This window comes from Falco punctatus (assembly GCF_963210335.1).
Source record: "Falco punctatus genome assembly, chromosome: 2".
Taxonomy (NCBI): domain Eukaryota; kingdom Metazoa; phylum Chordata; class Aves; order Falconiformes; family Falconidae; genus Falco; species Falco punctatus.
Window position 1 is genome coordinate 56,515,707 of NC_137581.1, and position 26,924 is coordinate 56,542,630.

General features: G+C 44.3%; 1 protein-coding gene across 1 annotated transcript in view; it reads right to left on the bottom strand.

The window, feature by feature from the left end:
• Positions 1-26,924, bottom strand: part of OXGR1 (oxoglutarate receptor 1) — a 59,333-nt gene that overhangs the window by 8,390 nt on the left and 24,019 nt on the right. The window contains exon 2 of the mRNA XM_080375021.1: positions 14,849-26,919. Coding sequence (XP_080231147.1) covers positions 14,849-15,247 — 399 coding nt within the window. The 5' untranslated portion in view covers positions 15,248-26,919. The remainder of the gene's footprint in view (positions 1-14,848; positions 26,920-26,924) is intronic.

The window sequence follows — 26,924 nt, forward strand, 5'->3', positions numbered from 1 at the left end:
ACTGCAAAATCAAAGGTCTTGTATTTTTTGGAGCAACCTCCCTTGCTTTCAGGCAGAGTGCTGTGCAAACAGGGAAGATGTTTAGGCTCCTCATCCCAAACCCTTCCTATTTCATACCTCATGGTAGAGAAACTCCTCTGCCAGCAGGGGAGAGCAGAAAGCAGCTCCCTCTGCTCTCCCCTTGCCAAGGCTGCTCAGCTGACCTCACCCCGAGAGTTATGCAGATTCCCTGCATATGAGAAAGTCTTGTGCTCTTTAAATGACTCTTAAATGCTAACTATTATTATCCTCAGGCAATTAAATGGCTCTCCAACTCTTCAGATTGGGTGGAGGCATGGATTGTTGAAATAGCCTTCAAAGAGATAATTCATGCAAACCAAAACTGTGGAATTCAAGTGTTGTTTTTTTTTTAATTTAACCTTTTTCCTTTGGCTATTTTGTGCTCATCTAAATCAAATATATGAAAAGGAGGTGATGTCCTCTGCAGACGCTTTCGCTTGCTTTGCTTTTCTATGCTACTTTTCACCAAAAGCTTCAGGGCCACTCCTGGGTTTTGGCCTTGAACTAACACAGCATCAGGCTTACCCACCACACTTGGGTCAGCTGGGGAACTCTGCTCTAAGCTGATATATCACATTTATCTCCATCAGGGCATGAGTTTCAGCTAAAACACCAGCACTTCATTAAATGTGAGTGTTGTTCTATCATTTTGAAAACAGAGCAGCGGACTGAGTCTGTTGGTTTATATAGTCCAAATGCAAAAATTGTGAAACACTGGAAAATCAGTCACATAATGCAGAAAGTAACATTTTGCCGCCATCTGTGGTGGAACTGGCTTCTGCTGGAGCAGTATCTTCAAAGCTAAATACCTAGTAAAGCAAGAGAGGAGGGTGTGCGTTTTGCTCTCCCTACCCACACAGAGAGCTAGCAGAAATCAGCTAACCTGGCTTCCTTCACAAGGAAATGCTCCGTAAACCCAGTGGTACAGAATAATGATGCAGTGTGTTTCTGTCATTGCACTCAGAGCTGGCAGTGCCTATTCTAAATACTGTGACAGTATTCACCAAAGTTTGCAGGAGTAGAGAAACATGGAAGAAATTACATCACCATGGGACAGAAGATTACACTTTCAAGAAAAGACAGAAGAATCTCTGTGTGCCTGACCCTGGCTTTTTATTTTTTAAAAGGGAACTGTTTAATGGTTGGTGATAAAATGAAATGATACAATGTGTTAAAGGATACAAAAAAATGCAATGCCTTGTGTGTTCAGGCTGTTCGGAGTCAGGCCAGGTATTTTAGACACTATTCTGCATTTTGCCAGCATTCAAATCTCCTGTTGCATATCAGTGTGATTGATGGCCTGCTGGAGCCTGAGGAGGGAATCGCAGGCTTCTGCATCAGATTTTGCACATCATATTCGAAGGAGGTATAAACTGGTGCATTGTGCTGGCTTTGGAGCCAAGTTAATCCACCCCAGCAGAGTATCTAAACCATTGGCTTCCATGGCACCATTACTGCAAGCTGATGAGCACAGACATCTCCCGTCTCTAGCAATCATCTTGGTGTGCTGCAGCAAGATGTTTGTGTCTCTTGAAACCCTCTGTCCTGATTGCAGGAGGTAGGGTAAAAGGAAAGTCGTCAGGACACGCAGTCCATCTGCTGCCCCAGATCAGGTCATATCCTTGGCAGTCCCAGCAGATGCCTTTACCTTATTTAAAATCTTCTCTCTACCAAACCACTCCTCCACTTCTCTGCACCCACAGGATGTGTTGCCTGATGTCCAGCATCTCCCTGACCTAGTTCTACCTGGAAGCATTCTGCTCTCTGGATACAGGTCAGCATGTGAAGGTCACAATCATCTTTCTTCAGTGGTACTTCTAGATTGAACAACTCTCGGTCCAACAAACTTCTTTTTTGCTTTTGGTTGTTGTTTTTTTGGAACCTCTGTTCTGCTCCCCATCCAGCAGGTCCCCCTCCTTCTTAAGGTGCAGCGTTGGACCAGACATGTGACCCCAGGACACTCGTTACCAAAGCAGAAGGGCTACCCATCCTGCCTGGCAGTCTGTGCTCTTATTTCTATGTCCCATTCTGCTGTTTGCCCTTTTCACAACAGCACAACATATTTGACTGATGCTCAGCTTGTGACCTGCACAGCCCTTCGATTCTTTCCTGCAGTACTGCTGCCTAAGCAGGTAGTCCAGATTTGTGCAGTTTTGATTGCTTTCCTACAAACATAAATTTTGCATTTGTCCTCATTGTATTGCACCTTGGTTTTTTTCAGACAATTTCTCCAATTTTTGTAAACTGCTTTGAATCTAATGCTGTCCGCCAGCATGCTGGGAGTCCCTTCACTTGTCATCTGCATACTTAAACGGTATACTTTCTACTCCATTGCCCAAATAACTAGTGAATATATCAAGGGTGAGCTCACTACATAATCTGGACTTGGATGGAAAATTTTGTCATGCTAAACATCCTACAACTGGGCCTTGCACTCCTCTCCTAGAAACTTCCATCAGTATTATCTGTGCCTTGAGTAGCAGCTCAGCCACAGCTCCCAGGAGCAACAGCTTTTGTGTGAAATCAGAGAAAAGAAGCAAGATACCAAGTTTTTTGTATCTTGTGTCCCTCTCCCAGAGCATTTCAGAGACAAACCTGCTCCATTCCAAGAAAGTAGCTCGATGATGCTGAATCATCCTGATGGACAATGCAGCAGCCTTCTCTATCCCACCATCACTGGCTCCCCTGTTCTGCGTCTGGGACTGCTGGGGTGGCTGGGTAGCTAGCCTGCATGCTGCCTACTTGGTTCTATCAACATTTTTGATAGATTCAAGATACTCACATGAAGCATTTTGATTCTGTTGATTCAGAAGTTTGCAGAGGAGAGGAATTCTGTCAGAATTTTTTTTTATTAGCTGAAATCAGCATGTCTGATTTCTTCCCAAATAAATAGGACACGCTCCAGCACCTCAGTGTCCCTCTTGCAGTGAGGGGCCCAAACCTGAACACAGGGTTCGAGGTGCGGCCCCACCAGTGCTGAGTGCAGGGGGACAATCACTGCCCTGGCCCTGCTGGCCACACTGTTTCTGACACAAGCCAGGATGCTGCTGGCCATCTTGGCCACCTGGGCACACTGCTGGCTCATGTCCAGCTGTCTGTCAACCAGCACCCCCAGGTCCTTTCCCACCAGGCAGCTTTCCAGCCGCTCTGCCCCAAGCCTGTAGCGCTGCGTGGGGTTGGTGTGACCCAAGTGCAGGACCCGGCACCAATCCCTGTGTGGAGCCTTCCTGCCCTCAAGCAGATCAACAGTCCTGCACATCTGCAAACTTGCTAAGGGCGCACTCGATCCCCTCATCCAGATCATTGATAAAGATACTAAACAGAACTGGCCCCAGTACTGAGCCCTGGGGAACAGCACCTGTGACCGGCCACCAGCTGGATGTAACGACATTCACCACCACCCTGGGTCTGGCCATCCAGCCAGTGTTTAACCCAGCAAAAAGCGCACCTGTCCCAGCCATGAGCAGCCAGTTTCTCCAGGAGAATGCTGTGGGAGATGGTGTCAAAGGCTTTGCTAAGGTCCAGGCAAACTACAACCACAGTTTTTTCCCCTCATCCACTAAGCAAGCCACCTTGCCACAGGCGATCAGGTTTGTCAAGCAGGACCTAGCTTTCATAACCCCATGCTGGCTGGGTCTGATTGCCTGCTTGTCCTGTACGTGCTGTGTGATGGCACTGATCATGATCTGCTCCATGACCTTCCCCAGCACAAAGGTCAGACAGACAGGGCTGTAGTTCCCTGGATCTTCCTTCCAGTCTTTCTTGTAGATTGGCATCCCATGTGCTGACCTCCAGTGAACTGGGACCTTCCTGGTTAGCCAGGACTGCTGATAAATGATGGAGAGTTGCTTGGTGAGCGCTTTCACCAGCTCCTTCAGCACCGCTGGGTGGATCCCATCTGGCCCCATAGACTTCTGTGTGTCTCAGTGGTGTAGCAGGTCGCTGACCATTTCCCCTTGGATTATGGGGGCTTCATTCTGCTCCCTGTCCCTGTCACCAGCTCAGGGCACTGGGTGCCCAGAGAACAACTGTCCTTACTATTAAAGACTGAGGCAAAGGCATTAAGTACCTCAACCTTTTCCTCAGCCTGTATCACCAAGTTTTCCCCCTCATCCAATAATGGATGGAGGTTATCCTTAGCCCTCCTTTTGTTGCTAAATAATTTTATTGCCTTTATGGCAGTAGCCAGATTAGTTCTAGTTGGGCTTTGGCCCTTCTAATTTTCTCCCTGCGTGACCTCCCAGCACCCTTGCACCCCTCCTGAGTGGCCTGCCTCTTCTTCCAAAGGTCATGAACTCTCCTTTTTTCCAGAGTTCCAGCCACAGCTCTCTGTTCAGCCAGGCCAGCCTTCTTCCCCGCCGGCTCATCTTTCAGCACATGAGGACCACCTGCTCCTGCACCTTTATGATTTTCTTCTTGAAGAATGCCCAGCCTTCCTGGACCCCTTTGCCCTTCAGGACTGTCTCCCAAGGGACTCTGTCAACCAGTCTCCTTAAACAAGCCAAAGTCAGCCCTCTGGAAACCTATGGGAGAACTTCTGCTGACACCTTCCCTACTTCTCCAAGAACCAAAACTGTTATCAATAAATTGTCTACCAGAGAGGGCTGTGCAAGTAATACAAAGAGGGGGTCAACAGTGATACAGCTTATTCTTTCTTTGAAGACCTGGTTCAGAAGCTGCTTAGTGTGGCATTTCACCCTCCAGTATCTCTAGCTCATTTGCCTGGCAGCAGAAAGGTTTAGGGAGGAAACTTGTGTCGATGAGACGATGCATTTCATGTACCCCAGAAAGACAGCAACAAAGAGGGCTTACTGTACAGTTGAAGCCGGTAGTGTTGTTTAAGCTTTTTTAAACTGATGGAAGAGCCTTCAATTTCTCCAAATGCCTCAGAAGTGAATAGGAAGAAAGTAAGAAGGTCCCGGAATAAAGGTCATATCTCTATATTTCAGTATCTTTAATTCATGCAAGAAAAGGAAATTTACAAAATTAAACATCAACTCCCCCCCGAGGCAACTACTCGGTAAAAGAGCACAGCTGCCGAGATCCATCTGTTCCTTACCAAATCCAGCTTCTTGACTCCCTGCAAGAGGTATTTTCTGCTTTTTACCTGCTGTCACAGACTTGTGTGTAACAATAACTCTTTCTTCAATAAAATATGACTTCTTTTTTTCAGAGCGATGGTCCTGGTTTCATCTGGATAGAGTTAATTTTCTTCCTAGTAGCTGGTACAGTGCTGTGTTTTGAATTTAGTATGAGAATAATGTTGATAACACGCTGATGTTTTATTTGTTCTAAGTAGTGCTTACTCTAGATCAAGGACTTTTCCAGTTTCCCATGCCCTGCCAGTGAGCAGGTGCACAAGGAGCCAGGAGGGAGCAGAGCCAGGACAGCTGGCCCAAGCCAGCCAAAGGGATATTCCGTACTGCAGAACATCATCCTCAGTGTATAAACCGGGGGGAGCTGGCTGGGAGGGGCTGATCGCTGCTTGGGGACTGGCTGGGCATCAGTCAGTGGGTGGTGAGCAGTTGTGGTGTGCATCACTGGTGGTTTTTTCCCCCTTGATTTTTAATCCTCTCATTTTCTCTCTCCTTTTCTTTACAATTTTTATTAGTATTATTGTTGTTATTATTATTATTAATTATGTATTTTACTTTAATTATTATTTTTTTCTTATATTAACCCACAAGTTTTACCTTTTTCTAGTTCTCCTCCCAATTCAGTTGGGTGGAATGGAGCGAGTGAGTGGTGTTTGATTGTGGGCTAGGGTTAAACCACAATAAATGGAGACAGGAGAATTTTGCATGAGATACACATCTTTTGAAGTAGTTCTCCCAGTTATCATGGCAAGGACAGATGGCAGAGGTATTGATAACCACAGGGTAAAGAGATGAGATCTCTTGCAACAGCCTTGTGCTAAATTCCAGATACATCTCCTTAGCCCATGCCACTGTCCAGCAGAGCTATCATTCACACCTTACAGTACAAGTCAAAGAATATGTAATTTAACCTCATTTGGCATGGCTGTATTTCAGAATTAATGCTTCTTCCTTTGCTCCCAATATAGTGCTGTGAAAAATCTCTTTGCCATGGAGTCACACGCCCTAATGCAGTGAAAACACAAGTGGCTGCCTGAAGGGCTCCTCTTTTCGGCTCATTAGGGCCACAAAAGTAATTCTTCTCCAGGCACACCTATTTAGCCTTTGATGTGACAGCTGTGGAGACTAATGCCTGTAGCACCACATCCCACCCAGTTTCATCAACTCACTTGACTGGAGAGAGAGTCATTGCCACTCACAAGACTATGTGGGACCAGCAGATGGGACCCATCCAGAACAGAGGGGCAATGTTTCTTTTCAAAAAGTCGTATCTGTTTAAGGGGGAGACAAGATAGGGCAGCACTTGTGGTAGCAAACATTGCTATGTCAGTCTTCCAAAGTATATTTAATTCAGCCTTTAAATTATCCTAGCTGTGGTAGGTGTCCCAGCTGCAGGAAGGCCTCTGAGAGCTCAGCTTCTTTGATGGGCCACCTCTGGTTCCTACCTCTGTCAGTATAAACAAGCTACACTTAAGAAGATTAAATCAAGTCCTTGCTTAGCATATAAAAAATGGCATTTAGCTCATATAAGTGATGCTTCTGGGTCTTAGGCCATCTTTGTAGATCTGGGACTAAATTAGAAAATAAACTCTGAATTGCTTTGGCTTCCCTAGCATCGGGTTTGATGAAACGGTGCAACAGCCTGCTTTGGAGAAATCAGATATGTGCTAAGAAAAATCTTCCCAGTGCCCTCATCTGCAGTGCAGGGAGCTCCCTGGGACAGTCATGCTCACCTGGAGAAGGATTGTTTTTCCAGGGAGAGCAAGAAGAGGAAGATATGTTGATGCCTACAGCCATACTTTCCACTCCACAGCAAGGTTCAGAGAAACCTGTCTGCATTTCAGAAGAGGAAAAATGTGCAAGGAGAAAAGGCAAGCCATTCTTTCCTGCAAATATAGAATGGTCAGTAATAAAAGAGTGAGAGAAATCCACCATTTGATGTTTCTGGCCAAGCAGTCAGGAGGGGGTGAATTCACTGTTTCCCCAAAGTGAATAAACTCTAATTCCCTATATTTATCCTTTCTAACTGTTTGATATATTTAATCGACTCCTATCACTGTTTGTAGGATAACACCCATAGAGGCAAGATCAGCTGTATTTGATTTATGATTTACATGTTCATAACCACATAGCCACTGTAGCTGTATTTGATTTAAAAGCATAAACCAGAGAATGTGTTTCTTTAGAGAAAGTTGGGACAATGCTCCCACCTTGCTCTTGCAGATGGTATAAGAATCATTTTGTTCTTCCTTTTCCAACTCTCTGCTTCTCCAGGGCAGACCTCCTTTTCAAAATCAAGACACTGTTTTCCTGCATACTTATGCTTTTCCAGGGTGATCCTATTACTGGAAGAGTTTTGTCTACCCTCTAGTGGGAATTTGAATTATAACTGTGGGAGTACAGGAGGCTGGAGCCCCTTGGGCACAGCCTGGAATTACTGCAGGATCGATCTTCATGGTGTTTCCAGCCAACACGATGCTCCATTCCTGTCCTTCCCCTCCCTGAATGAGATTCTTGTTTATATTTTGGAAAAAAAAAAAGGGACGAGGGCTATGTTTGCTAGGATTTTGCTCTGGTAGAGGGACAGATTTAGATTTTCACTGGTGTTGGCCAGTTAACTCTGGAAAGTAAGTATAGTTGTATTAGTCATGTTGAGCCAAAATGAGGATGAAAATTTAGAAGATGTATATCTGCATCTTAACTCCATTTGCCCTTCTGCCAGTAGAAGGAAAGTGTTGGTATCAGTATCTGAAGGCAGAACATGGGCTGCTGGATCTGAATTAGGGTGTGCTAGGAAGGGGCCCGGCCCCGTCTCTGAGGCATGTTAACTGAACCCATGTGCTCTTCCAGAATTTGCACATATATGTGGTGAGCAGTGTACCCCACCCCCTTGGGTGAAGGCAGATCACCAGTTATGGAACCCACTTCTGACCTTTGCAGCCCATGGACAACAATTCCTCGACCCGTGGCACGATGCATGTGTTTCCACCTGAATGGTTTCCCTATATATATATGCTGCTAATTCCTTATGTGCTGCTAATATTTTGTGTTAACCTGCAAATTAACAAATACTGGATACAAACCTGTAAACGGGATGAATATAGCTAATCACTGGCTTTTGGCTGAGATGACATGAAGTGGTAGCCAAATAACTCTGGCAATAAGGGGCTTGTCCTCCAAAACTTCCTCTGAAGGAAAACAGAAGTGCTCCTGCAGATGCAGAGTACGACATTGGGGATGAACCAGGGCCTGAGTAGCTCAGACAGCGCTCTAACTCAACTTTTATTACTGAAATGCCACAACTGAGCAATCAAGACTCCCCTGAAAATCTTACCCTAAGCCTAAAATGCACTTTGTAAAAGCCCTGGGCTGGGAACTGATTTCTTCCCTGCTTGGCTGCTAATTTGCTTTGTGACTGGAGGCAAGTCACTTAACTCCACTGTGCCTCAGTTTCATCACCTGTAAAATAGGGACGATACATAAATATTGCAGAGAAGCTTACTAGCAGAAAGGTAATGTGAGGAAACTCCTGTAGGCAGGTGCTGCTGCCTTGTCTGTTGAGATAACTTCCTGTTGATAAAAAGCATCATGAAGCGAAGGGAAAAGGGAATTTTAAAAAAGATTTATGGCTTGAAATTGTTGCACAGTGCCTTTGTACGCCACTGCCCGCTAGATCTTCTTCGTTATTGCTGAGGCCATAAGTGATAGGGCCAGCGTGGCTCGCTCAGTGGAAAACTGCCCCTTTGGGATTATGTGGGGCTGGAAATAAATCTACGCATAATGCTTCCCTGCTTTATGCCAAGTCACCTCCCTTTTGCCCAGTTTAACGGACCTGTAGCAAGAGCAGCGCAGGACTTTTACCTTGGATGCCCTTTGAGGCACCCCAGAAAAGGACTTTTCTAGCCCTGCCAACTGCAGGTCCAGAGCATCACTTTGTACAGTGGCTGGCACCATGGAAGTCCCTGAAGATGGGAGAGAGATATGAGAGTATCACAGGCTGCTTTTGTGGTAATACCAAAATACCTTGTCACAGATCCACTGACAAAATACAGATTCTGCCAGGCATGCGGGAATTGTCTTGAGAGCACCCTGGGATGCAGCCAGCTAGCTCAGGCTGATCGGGGACAAACAGGAACCACAAGGATTTTAGCAGAACTGTTAGAAGGGACAGAATGAATTTTCTAATCATTTTTGCAAAAAGCTGATGGGTGTTGAGCAACAGGCTGGATATGGTGAAGGGAGAGGGAAGGACCAAGTAACCTGGTATCAGGTTTGCTAGCTTGGGTAGCAGGGAGGGTGCTGGCACTGCAACCTTATAATGAAAACACACAAAAGAAGACGTCTCCAGGAACTATACCTTCTACGTTGCTTTATTAGGATTCAGTATGGCATTGTCTGTCTGTGCACAAAGCTGTATTTCTTTCTTCTTCACTGTATCTTATTTCACTATTTTACAAAGTAAAAGGAAATCCATAAAGTGATTTGGAAAACACATCTTTCCCCCTTTTTTTAAAAAGACAGAAGATCAGAACTTTGTTTTCCTTCTAAGAGTGGAGAGTATCACTGGTACTGTAGCTTCCAGGCAACTGCTTCTCTTTTGGTTTAGAAATCAGTGATATCAACTATTTTGGGGAGCAAAGAAACCAAGAAGAAGTCTTAGAAGATAAAAAACCTTTTAATTCCAATGTCTTTTAAGGTTCTAGCAATGGTAAATCTAACATACTCTGCATTATAGTCGCTGCAGCAGCCCTGAAAAATCATGTTCCCTCTCTGTTTTAAAAAAAATCAGCATTTGAGTTTTAAATGTTATTTTGGAAAGACACTTAGCTCAGTGTTTACCAACTTTACTTTTTCTCCTTCTGTGCCCCAAAGTACAGCTCTGACTAAAAGCAGGAATGTCTATTCTTCTACTGCTCTAGGAGGCATCTAACTCACTCTGCTCTCCACTGCAACACACAGTAGGCTAGAGCTTCAAATCAGGTTTCAATAGTGACTTTCCAGTCGCTAGTCAGAAAACAGGCCCTGAAATACATTTCCTTCAGTGAAAACTTTTTTTTCCCCCTCCTAGACTCAATTGTGTGGTCTTTACATTAACATGGCATCAGGCAGCACCACTGAAAGCCTCCACTGTCACAAAACACGAGGGAGCTTTAAGGGAAGACACAAAGTATTTTCCTTTACATCTCTTCTCCTTTTCTGCTGACAGGGAAAGCCAAATACAATTTGGGGCTGGCAGGAGTTGAATAGAAATGTGTTCATTTGTTGTTTGCTGCTTCAAAGTTTAGGTTCACTCAACCTGCATTTTCAGAGTAGAAAGTATTGACAAATAGAAGAATTCATTCAAAGTTTATTCTGCTTGCTTAGCCTCACCAACAAAATGACACCTATCTGAGGTCTAAATGACTCAGTGGTGAGCCTGGCACCAACCTCCGCTTCATCTGGTGGGTCACTACCATACAGTTATACTGTACAGCTAATGCAGCAGCATCCCAACTACACATACCATTACATCACGATAAAATTGCAGCCTTTTCTCACATCAACATCCAACACAGACTGTTCTCAAGGTATTTTAGCCTTTGTCTCTGCTAGCTGTTTACCAAGCTATTCATTTTGATGCTGCATGCAGTCACTTCACACTCTCTTCCTAGGTGTCCAGGATAACACAGGATTGCTTGAAAGGTAGCTAGATACAGCTGGATTAGGACAGATTTAGCAGATTTATTTTTTTTTTTAATGTAAAACATTAGTCAGTATTTTTGCTCTCTGGGAAGTTTGAGTACAAGGAAGGCCTTTTGCTTTCAGTTCTTACAGAAACACATGTTTTGGGGAGAAAAGGAAAATAATTGCTGCTGGTTTTCTTCCTGGACAACTAAGGATAGAAAATAATTATGCTGCAATCTGTGACAGTATGTGGATCACTGTTAAGAATAACGTTCAACACATCTACAAAAGCAGTCAGCAATTCCAAAATTTCACCTTTAATATCATCAGAGTTGACATCCCCGGAGAGGTTTACCTTGCAAAATTACTCTCTTGGTCCTTCTGTGGTCCCCCGCCGGGAGCAGCTTGCTGGTAGGTACTTGAGTTGACGTGACTGTCTTTGCAGAAAAACCTACTAGAGACTTTTGACAGAAGCCTGGTTACTGGAGCATAACTATGCTGTGAATTCGCCTGCAATAGTGTAGTAATTTTTGTAGCTGTGTTGTCACACTGCGTACAGAGCTTGGAAAGTGTCTCCTGTTTTCTGCAATTGAAGCACTTATCCTTGTTTCAGCAGTAAACTTAACAGCTGCTAAAAATAGAAGCTATTGAGATGTCACCCTTCACAGTAAGCAAAAGGAATGAGTTGCATGAGATAATGATCTCTCAGTCCTGCCAAGCACCTGAGCAGTCCCTGAATGCATTAAAAATGCATGCATTGAGGTTGAACTTTCCTCCTTTTCCAGACCCAGCCGTGTTACTGCAAGACGGGACTGCCCTTCGTCTGGAGGCTCTTGCCACACCAGTGAACTACGGCTCCTGGGAGCATTCCCTTACCTACTTCAGCACTTTAAAATCGGCGGGTTTAGCCCAAACTAAATGAAGAGAGGTGGTAGATGAACAGGTGATACGGGAATAAGGCAATCAAACAACAGCTGTGTTAAGGAAAGAGAGAAGGAGCCAAAAGGGTAACCCCTCTCCAAGTCACTGAAACTGGGAGTCGCTGTTAGAGATGGAAAGCCTTGAAGACTTCTATTTCACACTTTTTACCTATAGCTGCTCCATTTTACATTGTATGTGTAGTTGTACTGAAGAGTTTCTGCTTGTGTGTGATAAGCTCAGCTTGGCCTTGAGAAGGAAGAGCTTCTGAGAACAAGAATTAAAAATGCTCCAAGAGAAGAAAAAAGGTAATTTTTAATCCACTCCTTCAGATGTGTATGTGTAAGTGATAGGCACATCTTGTGCTTTCACTTATATGGGAAAGGAAGAGACTTTGTGCAGTGTGTTTGTACTTTTTGCTCATGTTGGAGAGCTGAGATGTTATTAATCTATGTCAGAAAAGATTTATTTCATGTGACTCATCTTATGTATTTGTGTAACTTGTGGATTTGAATCAACCATGCATGTGTGAAACCAGGTAGCTTGTCCATGATTGATCACCATCTAGTGGCAACCTGCAAAATTCAGACTTGGACAACAATACGGAAGAGGACAATCTAAAATGGGAAACATGTCAAAAGGCCTGTGATGCTGCTTCTGAAAGATGTATCTGACGGTTGAGCCTTTACCAAATAAAGTATTTTAAATATCCACAAGGCCTGTCAAACACTATGGTGCCATTGTTTGTCCTGCTTAGGTGCCTGTGTGCACTGGGGCGCAGTGCTAACCCATGGCAGGTGCCCAGGCTTTGCTGGCAGCATGCTGGTTGCTGCCAGTCAGCTGCCTGCCCAAGGCTCTGAAGAGCTGTGGCAGTGCGGCAGGACAGGCCCTGGTGCCAGTGATGATCCCAGGCACTGCTTGTTTCGCTAGCACCAGTGTTATCGGCAGCGTAAGCCTAAATGCAGAGCCTCGTGGCCAAAAGGGATCTCCAGAAGCCAGGCAGGCTTGTGTCCCTCTTGCTCAGCATCTGGCTGGCCTACTCCTAGAGACATGCCGTGGCTGATGCTCCTCTTGTCCTTACCAGGGCTTCATCATCTGTCTTGAGAGAAAGTCCTTCTGATATCTGCCCTTGAGGGATTTGAATACCATTTGGTTTTCTGTTCGGTTCCTTCCCCTTGGGATGTTTCACTGAATGCTCTTACCACACTGCTCTCATCTGTGTCTTCCCTGAAAGACAGCCTCCAAGGCTGGACACAGTGCTCCAGCTGGGAAGGTAACAATGCTGCAAAGGGTGCAAGGGCTGCTACACAAATCTCACACATTATATTCTTATTTATACATGACAAAATTGCATCTGCCCTTTTTGCTACAGCAGACACTGTCAGCCCACTGAAACTGTTGGCTCCTGTCCAGCCTGTCATTCACAGTAACCATGGATCTTTCTCTGCTGAACTGCTACCTAAGTAGGGTTTTTTTTCTCCTTTTCTGTTTGCATGTTTATTATTTCTACTTAAACACAGAACTTTGCCCCTGTCACTGTCTAATAGCATCCTGTCTTTTTTTAGACCATAGTTTCAGTTTGTCAGTTTTGTCCTTTCAGCTTTGTGTCATCTGCAAATATAATGACCAGACACTATTTCATCATCCAATTTGTTAATGAAAACACCAAATATCCCTAAACCCAGGACAGAGTGGTCAAATCCCCCCTCAGTGGCTCCCCCTACTCCAACAGCAAATCACTAATACCTCTCCTCTGAGCACAACCCTGAACCAACAAAAATAGTTTCCTCCAGACTGTTTCTTTAGCTTACACACACAAGTGTAACCTCAGAGAGTGTCAAAACTTCTTCTGGAGTCAAGATATATGACATCACCTTTTTCTTCATGTACGATCCTGTTAACCTGCTGTAGTAGGAAACCAGAATGATCTGGGATTGTACATGATAGATCCATACTGGCTGATACTCACCTGTATTCATTCTCTGTAGATTTATCATCTGATTGTCTGTTTCAGTATTTTCTAAGATGGACATTAAGGTGACTGTTAACTCCTTGTTCCTCCATTTTTTCCATATATATCTCTCCTTGTACCTATATATAGATAGAAATCCATCTTCTTGTATTCACCATGCATATCCTTCTCTGGTGCTCCTCTCATCCTGCCCTATGCCAGCTCTGAGAGTTCACTGTTCAGTCCCTCAGTGCTCTATGCTGAAGTTCATCAGGTCCATCTAATACGAAAACATCTGATTTATCTAGGTGCTTTCTAAGTATATAATTCAGTGGTTTCAGCAACCGTGACAATATCTGCTGTGTTTTGTTCAGGCTGTAATAAACAAAGCTCTACATCAGTGACAATGCTGGAATCAATGGAAGTTGTTCTGATGTCCAGGCTAACCTCTCCACGTTTCTCTAATCGACTGCAAAGCCCAAAGCAAGAGAACCCTTCGTTTCCCAGATGTTTTTGGAAGCAGTCTCGTTGGATGGTTTCAAATTTCACCTTCAGGTTGGCTTACAATCTTTTTTTTTTTCATTCCTCTCTCTTTGGTTGCTAAGAGAGGTATATATAAACCTGCTTCTGAGACAGCGTTTTGACAAGTGCTCGACTGCAGGAGAGGGGAAAGCCAGCTGCAATTCTTGCTCCCATATCAACACATCTGCCTCTGCAGGAGCTAATAGTGCCAAAGCCACCCTGGGTTTGCTGGGATTTTCTTCAAAGGATTCCTTCATAACTTTAATGCAGTTTCTGACTTGGTCACGTAATTGTAACTCCCGGGCAGCTGGATGTATTTGCTCCACTTACACCTTGAATGAGAGAGCATGGCCTGCTGGAAGTTACCTCCAGTCACGACATAAAGCAGTAGGTTGCCATGTGTTGAGTGCAGCCAGTGTCTGAGAGATGATACAGGTGGAGTGGATTTGCTTTTCCATGTGACAGCTGACTGGACAGAACCATAGCTCAGCCCCAGCCACCTGGAAGGCGTGGACAGGGAGGAAGCACACAGAGAAGACCACCAAGAGGACAGTGAGTCTGCGAGCCTTTTGTTTGTAGCAAGTCCGTGTGCAGGACCCAGTAGCCAAAGGAATAACTTCATAGGGTGGACAGCCACCACGTAGCGTAAGGTGCTGAAGCAGGTGAGGAAGAGGATGCTACTGTATAAGTTGAAGTGGAAGCCAAAGTGGATGAACTTGCACAGGAATTCACCAAAGATCCAGTGCTCCCCACTGGCATAGCAGTGTACCAGGAAGGGAAGGCTGGTGACGTACAGCAGGTCTGTGAGTGCCAGGTTCAGCGTGATTATGGTGCTGCTCTTCCAAGGCCTCATCTTGAAGCTGGAAACATAAATCACAATGATGTTTCCCAGGAAGCCCACCAGGGAAATGATGCTATATGTAATGGAGAGGTACAAAGTCTTCTGATCGACTTCCACACCAGTGCAGTTCGGAAAATCACCTTCAGTGTCTTGCCAGGTGGTGGGGTTGGCTAAGTTGTCATTTGTGGTGTTCATGTTTTTCCTTAGTGCTTAAGAAAGAGAGGAATGTTTAGTGTTCAGATAAGACCATCTGACAGATAAGACCTTCTCATAGCCTGTTAAAAACAACTAATAACTAGATCTTTCCTTTCAGCTTCCCATCAGTGCCACTATTAAAGTGCCTTTATCGAACAAGGAAAGGCTTTTCTACTGTCATGGAAATTGATCCTGATCCAGAGGCTTTTTATCATATCTATATAGAGATAGATAAGAATTTATTTTAAAACATGTATTTTCAGGGAAGGGTCTGCACAGGCACAATGAAGCTCTAATATAAGGGTTTCCCAGTCCCACAGTGTGTGATGTGGCCCCCCTGGCATATAAAGTTCACTTTCTGCTCTCAACAGGGCTCAAGTGGAGCAGAAGAACAGACTAGTCTGTTGTGCTGCTGACCGACAATGTGGAGAGGAATGTCCAGAACACAACTGCCCCATAGAAGCTATTTGCAGCCTTGTTAGTTAAGTGGAAAACAGGGTGGATGTTGAAACATTTTCATATCCTTTTTGATACTGGAGTTGGTTAACATTTTTCTCCCTGCTCCTTGGAAACAACTGATAGAGGAATATTTCACTCTTTTAGTTCATTAACAAGATAGATGTTGCAAAGAAATAAGTTATTTTTAGGCTTGTCATCAGCTGCTATGTAAATTTCTATCCCTGTAAATTTTTTTAATGGTGTTTCACTCTGACATTAGCCTTAGATAGAATCTCAGATAACTTTTCTGAAACATCAGAATAAATTCATCCAACTTTGCAAAGCAACCATTTGCAAGATATAACACATGCCTTAAGCAGGATTCAAGGGAAATAAAGATAGCCCGTTATAGTGTTTGCAACAGAAAATATGGGGGCACTGAAGCACATGGCAAATAACTGCTAACATGGCATCCAGTAAGTCCATTTGTGTGAATGCCTTCTTTCTTTTAAAGTGGAGTAAAAGTTTTGTTGGAAAAAAATGAATAAACATCTAGTGTCATTTTTCCAGAGGAATGCAACTTTTTTCAGGATGATGCCACCTTCAGATTACTGTGGTGTGGATCTGTTAAAATGGATCCTACTGAATCATTGCTTCTATTTCTTGTCTCACTCTGAATTTTCTTCATGTAGCTTCTACCCTCACTCACTTGTGAGATATCGCAGAGACAGGCTGTAGGATTTGAATTCAAATTTACAGAGAACATTTGGTTCAAACGTATTTAAAACACTTCGAAAACTGAAGCTGAAGCCTGAGGAGACACATGCCAAACACTGGCACTTGTTTTTAAAGAGCAAAACAGCTTCAAACCTCTTCTCATGGCTGGGGATGCTGCAGGGGATGGTTTGGATAAATCCAGTGGCTCTAATTCAGTTGAGAAGTAATGCAGCAATACTGTTGTCTCCAAACAAACTTGAACATTGGACAGTGGTATGGCTAATGGTTAACCAGGCTAACAGCAAAGGCCCCGTCCTGCAGTAGCAGGTCACAGCGTGCTGTCTGCTGCTGGAGGCACCAGGGCTGTGCACACCATGGTGTTTACAGTGCACAGCTATTAAGCGAGCTAAAGGGTACAGCTGGGTGCTGCTCCCCACATCACTTTCTTCGTGGGTTTGTGGGCATATCGTTTTGTAAGCAGCCTGCTTTTTTTTTTTTTTTCCCCCAACAGCCAGCCGTGCTGCTGCAGCAAACCTATAGGGGCTGAAGAGCAAATACCTCCAGCTGCTGGAGAGCGGAGTAGCGGCACTCAGCAGCTGCAGTCCCTACCGACAGCCCCACACTCTCGGGTGCTTTCAGAGCCATCCCCTTTGCTGTCAGCGAGGTATATGATAGGGCTGGATTCGGGTCAAGGAATGGGCCGCCGAGGGCCAGGCCACCCGCCACGCTCTGCACTGGTTATGGAAATGAGAAGCGGGGACAAGGACTGCAAGAAAATCACATGGGTGTGGGGTCTTGGTTCTGAACTGCCCTAAGGTTACAACCGGCCTAACAGGTTACCACAGGGACCCAAGAAAGGAGACAGCAAGTCTTTGCTGTTGGCCTTATTATTTTTGCTGTCTGAATTACAAATAGAATTTAGACAAAACTTAAATCTAATTAAGGAACAGTTTGTACTGTGGCAGATTTTATCACACTAAGTAATTGGCCATAATGGGACTTCTGCAGCCAAAGCTGAGAGCAAATGATATATGGTGTAGACACATAATGAACTTTAAATAAATTATCCAAGAGCAGAACTCACAATAAAAGGGAACTAGATTATTGAAATAGAAACCCTCTTTCAGTTTTAACAGTGGAGTCACTGCTGTATTGCATGGTATTCTTTACTGTAACCAATTGATTGGAGTCACTTTAAAAAATGTTGTGATTGCATGTCTTTAATTGCAGTCACATATAAGAGAAACTTGTCTGCTCCTGCATTGTGATAATTTAATTAGAGACTGCTGGAAATAAAAGTCAAATGGCTGCAGCCATGGCAAAGTAACCTAATGCCTGTAATTGGACTATATTTCACACAGATGTGTTGCTGAATAAATTAAATGGGATTTGGCTCACAGTGTTCGACTCTTCCACTGGCTTAGATTTAAGTGATGCAAATTATATATTTAGGGATGAAGATGTGAGCCCTCCTTCCCCTACCCTTTATAATTCAGGGGGGTAATTCCATGCAGAAAGAGTATGTGGGTTTGAGTATTGGATGCATCCCAGATAAGCTTAATTTGTTCCATGTTTCCATCATCCTGTAACCCTTTGCTCATCTCTCTCCACTTCACCCTGCCTCTAAGTTCACACCTTTAAATCCAAATATGCATTTTACCTGTAAATCCTTGGTGTCATTTTCTCTCTTCTTCATAGTTGGTTTCTTAAATACCCTACTCCAGCTGGCAGAGTTTGCTTTTAAATTCGACAGACTTGTGCAGTGAGACTGTCCAGGAAAGCCGCAGCAACCCACCTGGGCTATCAGGAAGGTTGCAGGAATGCTCTGCCTCCGTTCCCAGGTCTCTGCCAGGGGAAGGCGGAGTTGGCTCCATGGTGCTGAGTAAGAGTAGCTCTGACCCCTCTTGCTTATCTGCAGGCTAGCTGCCACGTCCCCAGCTGCAGGGCCGTGCTGGTGTCGGTGGTCCTCCCACCGAGCCTCTGCCACCTGTGCAGGACATGGAGGACCTGCCTCATGTCACTCGCAAAATCAGTTGGGGCTGCCTGTAACCCGTCAGGTTTGGCTGGAGTGGACTGTTGGGGGTGCTTCCAGCCCTTAGTGAGGGAGGCAGGCCAGCAGCACTCAGGCAGGGAGAAGCAGCACCGCCGCAGTGCCTGCCTGAAGGAATATCTGCTCCCCAAGTCCCAGCGTACAGTGTAGGAGAGGTGAGAGATGGGGAGAGCAGGGTTTCAAACTGGCAGGAGCTGCTATACAGAGGTCTTGGTGGATACTGGGAGCTGAGATCAAACCCTTGCCTCTCAAGGAGGGTGAAGGTACCCATGCTCTCCAAACTGGGAGCTTGGTGGAACCAGGTGCCCTTTCTGCAGGGAGAGACCTGGCTCTGAGAAGAGCAAGGATTGTGCAACCAAGACACAAGCAATGTCTTGTAGCTGGAAGAGGTGTCTAAGAGCATGTGCTTGTGAGGACAACCTGGTGGGAGGAGGGTTTTGCTGGAGAAAGGGATTGCATGACTCTGCCAGACAAGTATCCTGACCATACTACATGGGTAATATGCTTTTCTGATGTCGTGACTTGTCCAGAGGTCAGAGGAATGAAGAAGCCTAGGAAATAAACTGTGTGCTCCCTTTGCATATGGTTTGAAAAAATACACAGCCTGCTGTGTGATCTAGAGCACTTTACAGTCCCCAAATATCCAGGTAATAAAACAGAAGAAAGAACAGCATTTCCTTGGATGTGATGGCCAGCCTTCAAGAAGGGGCTAGCAGAAATCTGCTCTCCCTTTGAAGAGGGAAGAAGGGCACAGGCACTTTCTGGGGAGCCTTACGACAGCGGTTTTACTTTCTTTGCACAGTAAACAGTGAGGAGCATGGGCCCACCCAGAGGTGCCAGGGTAATTATGGTGTGGAAGTTAAAGATTTTAAGGGGTGACTTAGCTTTCCAGCATGTGGTGCTAGCTGAGGCTGTAGCATTGCAGAGGTCTCCTACAGAGCCAGTATTTACATATTTTGCTTGATCTTCTCTCCCTCTTCCTTCTCAACATGTTTTGACTCTTGGGTCGACTGTGCTCTGTTGACTTTCACCTTGTATCACAGCAGTGATCCTTACACCAGCCTCAGGCTTCTCTCCTCCCCTTCCCCCTGCCCCAAAGAAAACACTTTCAATAGCATAAGCATTCCAGATTTGATTGTGCATTAAATATTTGTAAACTTCTGTGAACAGGCAGCAAAGTTATTATCTTAAGAGGGAAATGTTTAGATGAGGCTGAAAAGAACTTGAATGTTTTCCAACACTGAACTCAATTTCAGATCTCATTTGAAGCTATTATTAACTTTCTCATGATGATAAGAGATGTGAACCTGGAAATATGAGCAATTATGTATTGCATAATGTCATGGTGAATCAGGCTGAAATTATCTAGTAAATTTAACTTTTAAAATGATTGCATAACTGTCCTGTTTCTTTACCTGATGCTTTCAATATTTGCCATCTTCACATGAATGACTTCCAGCTTACTGGTTGTACATAACCCGTTGTCCTTAACTCTTTCTGGTATGTTTGGCCATATCAGCCTTTACTTTTGGACTGCTAAATACAAATATTCAGAAGTAAACTGACAGCTGTCAACATATCCCTGCATGACAGCTGATAGAAGCCACCATTGTCTACAGAAAGAGTTGAAACCACTTTTTACCATGTGACTAGCTAGTAGATAGTAGTAATTTCAGTACTTTGCATCAGGGAAACAGTACGTTCTGCAAAGTGCAAAAAAATCCTTTGCAAAACATATATAGGGAGTCATGGAGAGACCAAGGGCATGAACCTGTATGTTCTCAGAAGTCCCAGTTTACCCCTACACACGTAGATGAAGGACTTTGTGCATCTTACTTATAAATTCCTGTCAAGATACAAATGTGTCCTGGTTTCAGATAGGATAAAATTTCCTAGTAGCTGGTACAGTGCTATGTTTTTGATTTAGTATGAGAATAATGTTGATAATACGCTGATGTTTTATTTGTTCTAAGTAGTGCTTACTCTAAATCAAGGACTTTTCCAGTTTCCCATGCTCTGCCAGTGAGCAGGTGCACAAGGAGCCGGGAGGGAGCAGAGCCAGGACAGCTGGCCCGAGCCAGCCAAAGGGATATCCCGTACCATAGCACATCATGCTCGGTATAGAAACTGGGAGGAGCTGGCCAGAGCCCACCGATCGCTGCTGGGGGACTGGCTGGGCACCTGCACTGCGCATCACTTGTTTTTCTTTTTCCTTGGGTGTAATTCCTCACTCTCTCTCCTTTTCATTAGAATTGATATTGTTGTTGTTACTATTATTATTATATTTTATTTTATTTCTGTTATTATATTGTTCTTATCTCAACCCATAAGTTTTACCTTTTTCCGATTCTCTTCCCCATCCCACTGGGTGGGGGATGTGTGTGAGTGAATGGCTGCATGGTACTTAGTTGCCAGCTGGGGTTAAACCACAACAAAAGGATATTGATTTATTGCTCAGGGTTTTTTTATTTTTTAAAATTTATTGTTTGATATTTGTCTGCTCTGGTATGGTATTTTTGAGTAAAGAATGGATATTGCTTTGGCATTATGATTCAAGTTAGATTAAAATGGGATCATTACTTGAATACTTCATCTCAGGCTTAGTGTTTGCAGTTCAGGAAAAGATTTTGAAAAATTGTGAGGAGCTGGAAAAGAGCTTCAGGAATGAATGGATTACTGGGAAATGTTGTGACATGCCCTGAGAGATTTTTGAGGCTTTAGGGATTCTCTCTGGTTAGTTTATTTGAGAACAGATTTAAACAGGAATGGATGACAGCCATTGTAGGAAAATTACTTTGGAGTGAAATCAGAGAAAACTGGGACCTAACAGAAGCATAGTACTACAGAAAGCTTTTTAGGGTAAAATACAGCTATGGCTTTCGGGATGGTTGGCATACAGGGAATCTACTTTACCAGGGCTCCCTAAGCAACACACCCTGCCAGCTCAGCTCATGCTGGTAGGAGTAATGGGAAGGGGAGTGGAGTAGAGACCCCACGGCCAGGCTCTGTTGGGCTCCCTGCAGGAATGGGGACCTGGTGGTCTGATAAGCTGCACAGCAGTTGTCATGTGAAGAATATATGAGATGTCCACTGCTGAGCTGACCACTGCGGGGAAATTGCTTTCCTCAGACGAAATAATTTCACTGTAATACCTACGCACACCTCCATCCCAAAGTTACCTGCCTCCAAGGTACCACCACACCTCACTGGGCACGTGATAGCAATCCATAACAACACTATGTATGGCTGAAGTCACTCAGGCTCCACCTAAACATAAAGAAAATTGACTGGTCCTGGACTGAAATAAGACTAAAGTGGGGGAATTACTGTCTAAACTCCCGAAATACCGCACTTTATTTTAGTGTCACAAGGTTAGGTCAAGCTGACCCACCCTTTAATTGTAAGTTCTGGCTGACAAGCTGATAAGGTGTCACGACCCCCATACATCAACAGAAACTTAGGAAAGTAGGGCAAAGGTAATTGTGGTAGTGGGAGATGCAACCTCCGACTCAAATAGCCCCCCCAAAAGTGGGCAAAACCCTGCTTGGAGAGCATACATAGTTAGTAAAAAACTTCAGTAGTGCTGAGGATGCGTGCTAATTTACATTAGAAGCGAGAAACTTGTGACCTGTCCAGTGTATGATGAATGAATATGCAATGTACTATGAAGTGTGCAAAGTGAACAAATGAGGGGAGAAGTTAGGGAAGACTCCACTGCAACTTCTGGGATCAGTGGACAGGCTGAAGCTGTCTTCTCCCCCATAGGGACGTGTGGTGGTTAAGCACATCATTCTATGACTGACTCACGCTGGCTGTTACAAAGTGCGTTGTTCGAGGCTTGTTTTGCTGCCAGTGTATCATCACCGGCAATCTTCAAACCCTACTCCGCCACAAACTTGTATTTTGTATAATAAAAATCTTTAGCTGAAGTTCATTTTACATAAGTCTCTGGAGATCTGAGCAGTTGTTAAAAGGGATTTGACTCAGTGACGCTGTCAGTGGGTGTCCCTGAGTAGTTTTAGTCGAGTCACCCCCCAATACAGTGGACTGTCAAAACACAGGTAGCGGACTGACTGTTCAGGCACAAGGGTCTCGTCTTTCTTGGGAAACAGACAGGTTGATCCAATATAAAGGGTACAAAGAAACGCCCCTTCTTAATGTGACAGCCACGGTCATACCCATGCAAAGAGACTTCTGGCATCAGCATAGCTGGAGCTACGTCAATCCAAGCTCGTAGCAAAGCTCAAGTATTTCTCAGTGAGGGTGAGTAGCTACTAAAACAAATCCCTGTAGTAATATGGTAGATTCTTCAGCTTTGGAATTTTTAAATTGACATTGAGTGTCTTTTGCATAAATATTGGTACAGTCGCAGAGCAGCATAGGATACCATCACACAGCTTTGCAGGAGATATTCATAAGTTTTAAAGGCTAGAAGGACCTCTAGAAAACCCAGTCTAAATGATTGTATCCCTAAGGCCTTGTACACCCAAGCCAATGGGATTTAGCTCATAATTCCTAGTAACTTGTATTTAGTGGTTCTTTTTTTTTTTTTTTAAAAAAAGGAGGATAATCTTGATTTGAAGAGAAAGGGAGAATCCTCTTTTGATAGCTTGTTCTAAAGGTGAATCATGCCCATGGTTTAAATGATGTCCTTAGATTTTAATGACTCTCTAGTTTGTGCTTCCAGCCTTTCAACTTTGTCATACGTGTCTCTGCTGTAAGGAAAGAGAAGCCCATTTAGCAATGGCTGTTTTGGTTTTGTGGAAATATTTTAACTTTATAATTCAGTCACCTTTCATACTTCTTCCTGAATAGTTTGGTAGCTTAGGGCATCCTACAATAGCATCTAGTCTTCTCCAGTCTATTCTTTTTCTTCCCATTGGCTTTGTTAGGTAGAACATGAGGTCCTCCAGCCTCCATCCTGGCTTTCCACATCTTGGGCAACATGGCTGGAGCCATGTCTCTGCCTGCTGTACCAAGCTTGCAGAAATCCCAGGCATCCCCAGTGTGCATGCACCAGTCAGCTCTGCCCAAGCTGCCCTGTAGGATTCTGCTGAGGGGTGTCAAAGGTGGCCTGTTCTGCACACTTCACCCTCCTGAGCCCTAATATTCTTCTGCAGCAATTAGAGAACCTTCCCTGCTTTGGGGGCTCTCTGCCCCTTCATCCACTGACAGCATAGATATGCCTTCTCATCATGACTGGAGCACCAAGTGATGATTGCAGGGACTCTCTGTCCTGCCAAGGGGGGAGAAGAGACGTCATTGTATCCCTGTTCTCTTGAAAAATCTAGAAATGGAGAAAATCTTCCTCTTCACCACCATGGTGAAAAGACAGGAATGTAAAGAGGATGTCCTGGGCTAGGAAACTATCACCCAAGGTGGGAAAGGTGGAGAGAAAAATAATTGCAATGAATGGAGTCTAAGGACCACAAAAAAACCCAGCCAAAACATTCTGCTGCTGCACCAGCACAACACAACAAGGAATGTATTGTTCTGTCCACTTTTATCATATAGAACAGCGAAGCCATGCAGCAAAGCAATCTCTGCCATGGAATGTCAGCAAAGGAAGCCTCCATAATGTAGGCTTTGTCAGAGTGTCTCTCCTGCTTTTCAGGCCTGCCTACACTGTGCTGCATTGTCTTCAGCTTGCTTCCAAAATATGTCATGGTAAAATACCCTAAGGTGATCCAGTGGTCAGAGATTGCCTCCTTCTGTCAGAAAATAGATGAGACCCCCTGCTGTCTTTTCCAGCAAAGCCTAGTTGTTGGGGGTTTATCTCCTTGGAATGAGTTTTTCTTAAATAATTTAGTTAGCTTGGATTCTTTGCTCAAATTTAGATGTTCCTTAGCATGTATTTTTACACAAATTCCACGTGGTCATTGTGTAATGTCCCTGTATACAGTTCTGAACCATTTTCATGTTGTGCAAAGGATGTCTTTGAAATTGCTCTGACTTTGCCATGATGTTTTTGGTCCCTTACAACTGAAGACTTCAAAGATGTTATCTATCTTTGCGAGAGTTCATGCTGACTGACAGGAGATTTACAAAAGCATTATGGGCATCAACAGGGGTTGGATATTCATTGCCCTTGATTCTTCCAATAAATATCTTCTGACTTCATTTGCCACACACTTCCTCCTGTGTTGCTCCCCTCTGCTCTTTTTTCCAACAGAGTTTTTACACTTTCAGTGGATACATTCCAAGGGCCTGCCATTGAAATGCATTCCCCAATTTTTGTCAAGATGATTTAAAACATGCACAAAACATGCATATACTTTCATTCACATCCACAGTTTTTCCTTTGGGAAAAACTTTCTTTTTCTTTTGATTCTGCATAGAATTCCCAGAGTGCAGCTGTCCTGTGTGAGTTGGCAGCTTGGCAATTTTTGCCACTGATGCACCTAAACCACGCATTTTTCCGGCCATTCCTTCCCTTCGCTGCACTGAGTACTGCCTTCCTGCATTCAGTGGGAAACTCAGACTGCTAAAACACGATGCTAATAGGTCTGGTTTTTTCTCTTGGTATAACACCCTTGCCGCCTGAGGAATACTGGTGTGCCTGCAGGATCTAGCAGTGTAGGTGGGTGCACACTGCATGGATGCACACCTTTCCGATGCAGGTCAGATGCGTACATTCCAAAGATATGTTTACTCCCAATTTATTTTCCCACATGTTGTAATTGTTTATTGGAGTGAAACACAAAAAAAATTTTTGAAGAGTGCTGAAAATACCCATGGGCCTTGTACAAGATATGCAACTTAGTCTTTGGTATGTTTTATTTGTAGCACTTTTTCTTTCTTTAAGTTCAGTGGGATTGCAGCGCTCTGGCAAATTAGGCAACTACTGAGAACATATATTTCAGGGATGGGTTATCATATATCACACTTGGGGCCCCACAGTCTGTGTCTTAACTAGAAGTTCACATGTCTTAGATTTATTGTCTGCTTTCACTTCAGCTTTCAAGCATTTGACATTTTTTTTCTCTGTCTCTGGCATGGCATTGAGAAGATCCTCTTGCCTTCTTTGTCCCACACCCTGTTGAAGGTTCCTCTTGTCGTTCAGGGGGGGTGTTCTGCCTAGGGTGGGTTTACTGATGGGTCTTTCTGCAGTTCAGCTGAGCCCTCCAAGGTTATTTCTTCATTCTCCTTCCCTTTATTGGGTTTGCAGTGTGAGTTACTGACATTCCCATTTGTAGTAGTTAAGGATGAACTACTTCTCTTTAGCTGCAGATACCCTGCTTAGGCAAAACATGACCAGCGTGAATGTGGAAAAGCAAGAAGGAGAGGGCGGTGGCCAACAGAAAGGCAGGGAAGTGAAGAAGGAGCTCACTGCAAAAGGAAGAAGATGAGGCTCAGAAGCCCGTAAGATCTCATACTGTGTGAAGACTAGTTTGGGCAAAAAGCAGGTATTTCCAGGGATCACCTTTGCCGTTATGTACTTTCACTGGAAGATAAAAAATACAGCTCTTGCATATGACATCCTTGTCCAGCACAGATGCCAGTTACCAAACACTGAGTATGCACAGTGGAAGAGCAGACGATGGTAGATCTAGGAAGAGCAGACCTAGGTGTGACCATCACCTCTCGTCAAACATTTCTTAGTCCTAAGCACTGCCTGAGCCAGTCTGCTGGTGTCTGTGTGTTCTTCCCCTTGCATGCTTGGCTGGCCTGCGGGCCAGCCGGTATTCACAGAGGCCTGGGTTTTCCCTTATTCCCTCTGTTGGTGCCTTTTTGTGGTTAATATCTGAAAATGTCATCCAGTCAAATTTTGTGGGAAGAAGAATTTGAAAAGCACAGTAAGAAACATTTTCTCCATAAAGACAGCCGGGCGGTAAAACAGGCCACCTGGAGAGGCTGTGCAGGTGCCATCCTTGGAGATTTTCAAGTCCCAGCTGGACGCAGCCCTGAGAAACCTGGTCTGAAATTAGTGCTAGCCCAGCTCTGAGTACACTATTGCACTGGAGGCCTCCTGCTTGATTCCAGGATTTTATGATTCTCTGAAGTCTGCAAGCTTTAAAAGTCAAGGGTAAGATCAAAGAATCACTATTTCAAGAGAAAGAAGTATCTAAGTATCCTACTACTTCAGGAAAGACAAATCATGATATACCAAAACTACTCTAGACCTCATCCACTCCTTTCCACAGCTAGAAAGTCCTGTTTACCAGCTGTCCTGGCTTCGGCTGGGGTAGGCTTAGTTTTCTTCCTAGTAGCTGGTACAGTGCTGTGTTTTTGATTTAGTATGAGAATAATGTTGATAATATGCTGATGTTTTATTTGTTCTAAGTAGTGCTTACTCTAAATCAAGGACTTTTCCAGTTTCCCATGCCCTGCCAGTGAGCAGGTGCACAAGGAGCCGAGAGGGAGCAGAGCCAGGACAGCTGGCCCAAGCCAGCCAAAGGGATATCCCGTACCATAGCACATCATGCTCGGTATAGAAACTGGGAGGAGCTGGCTGGGAGGGGCCATGCTCAG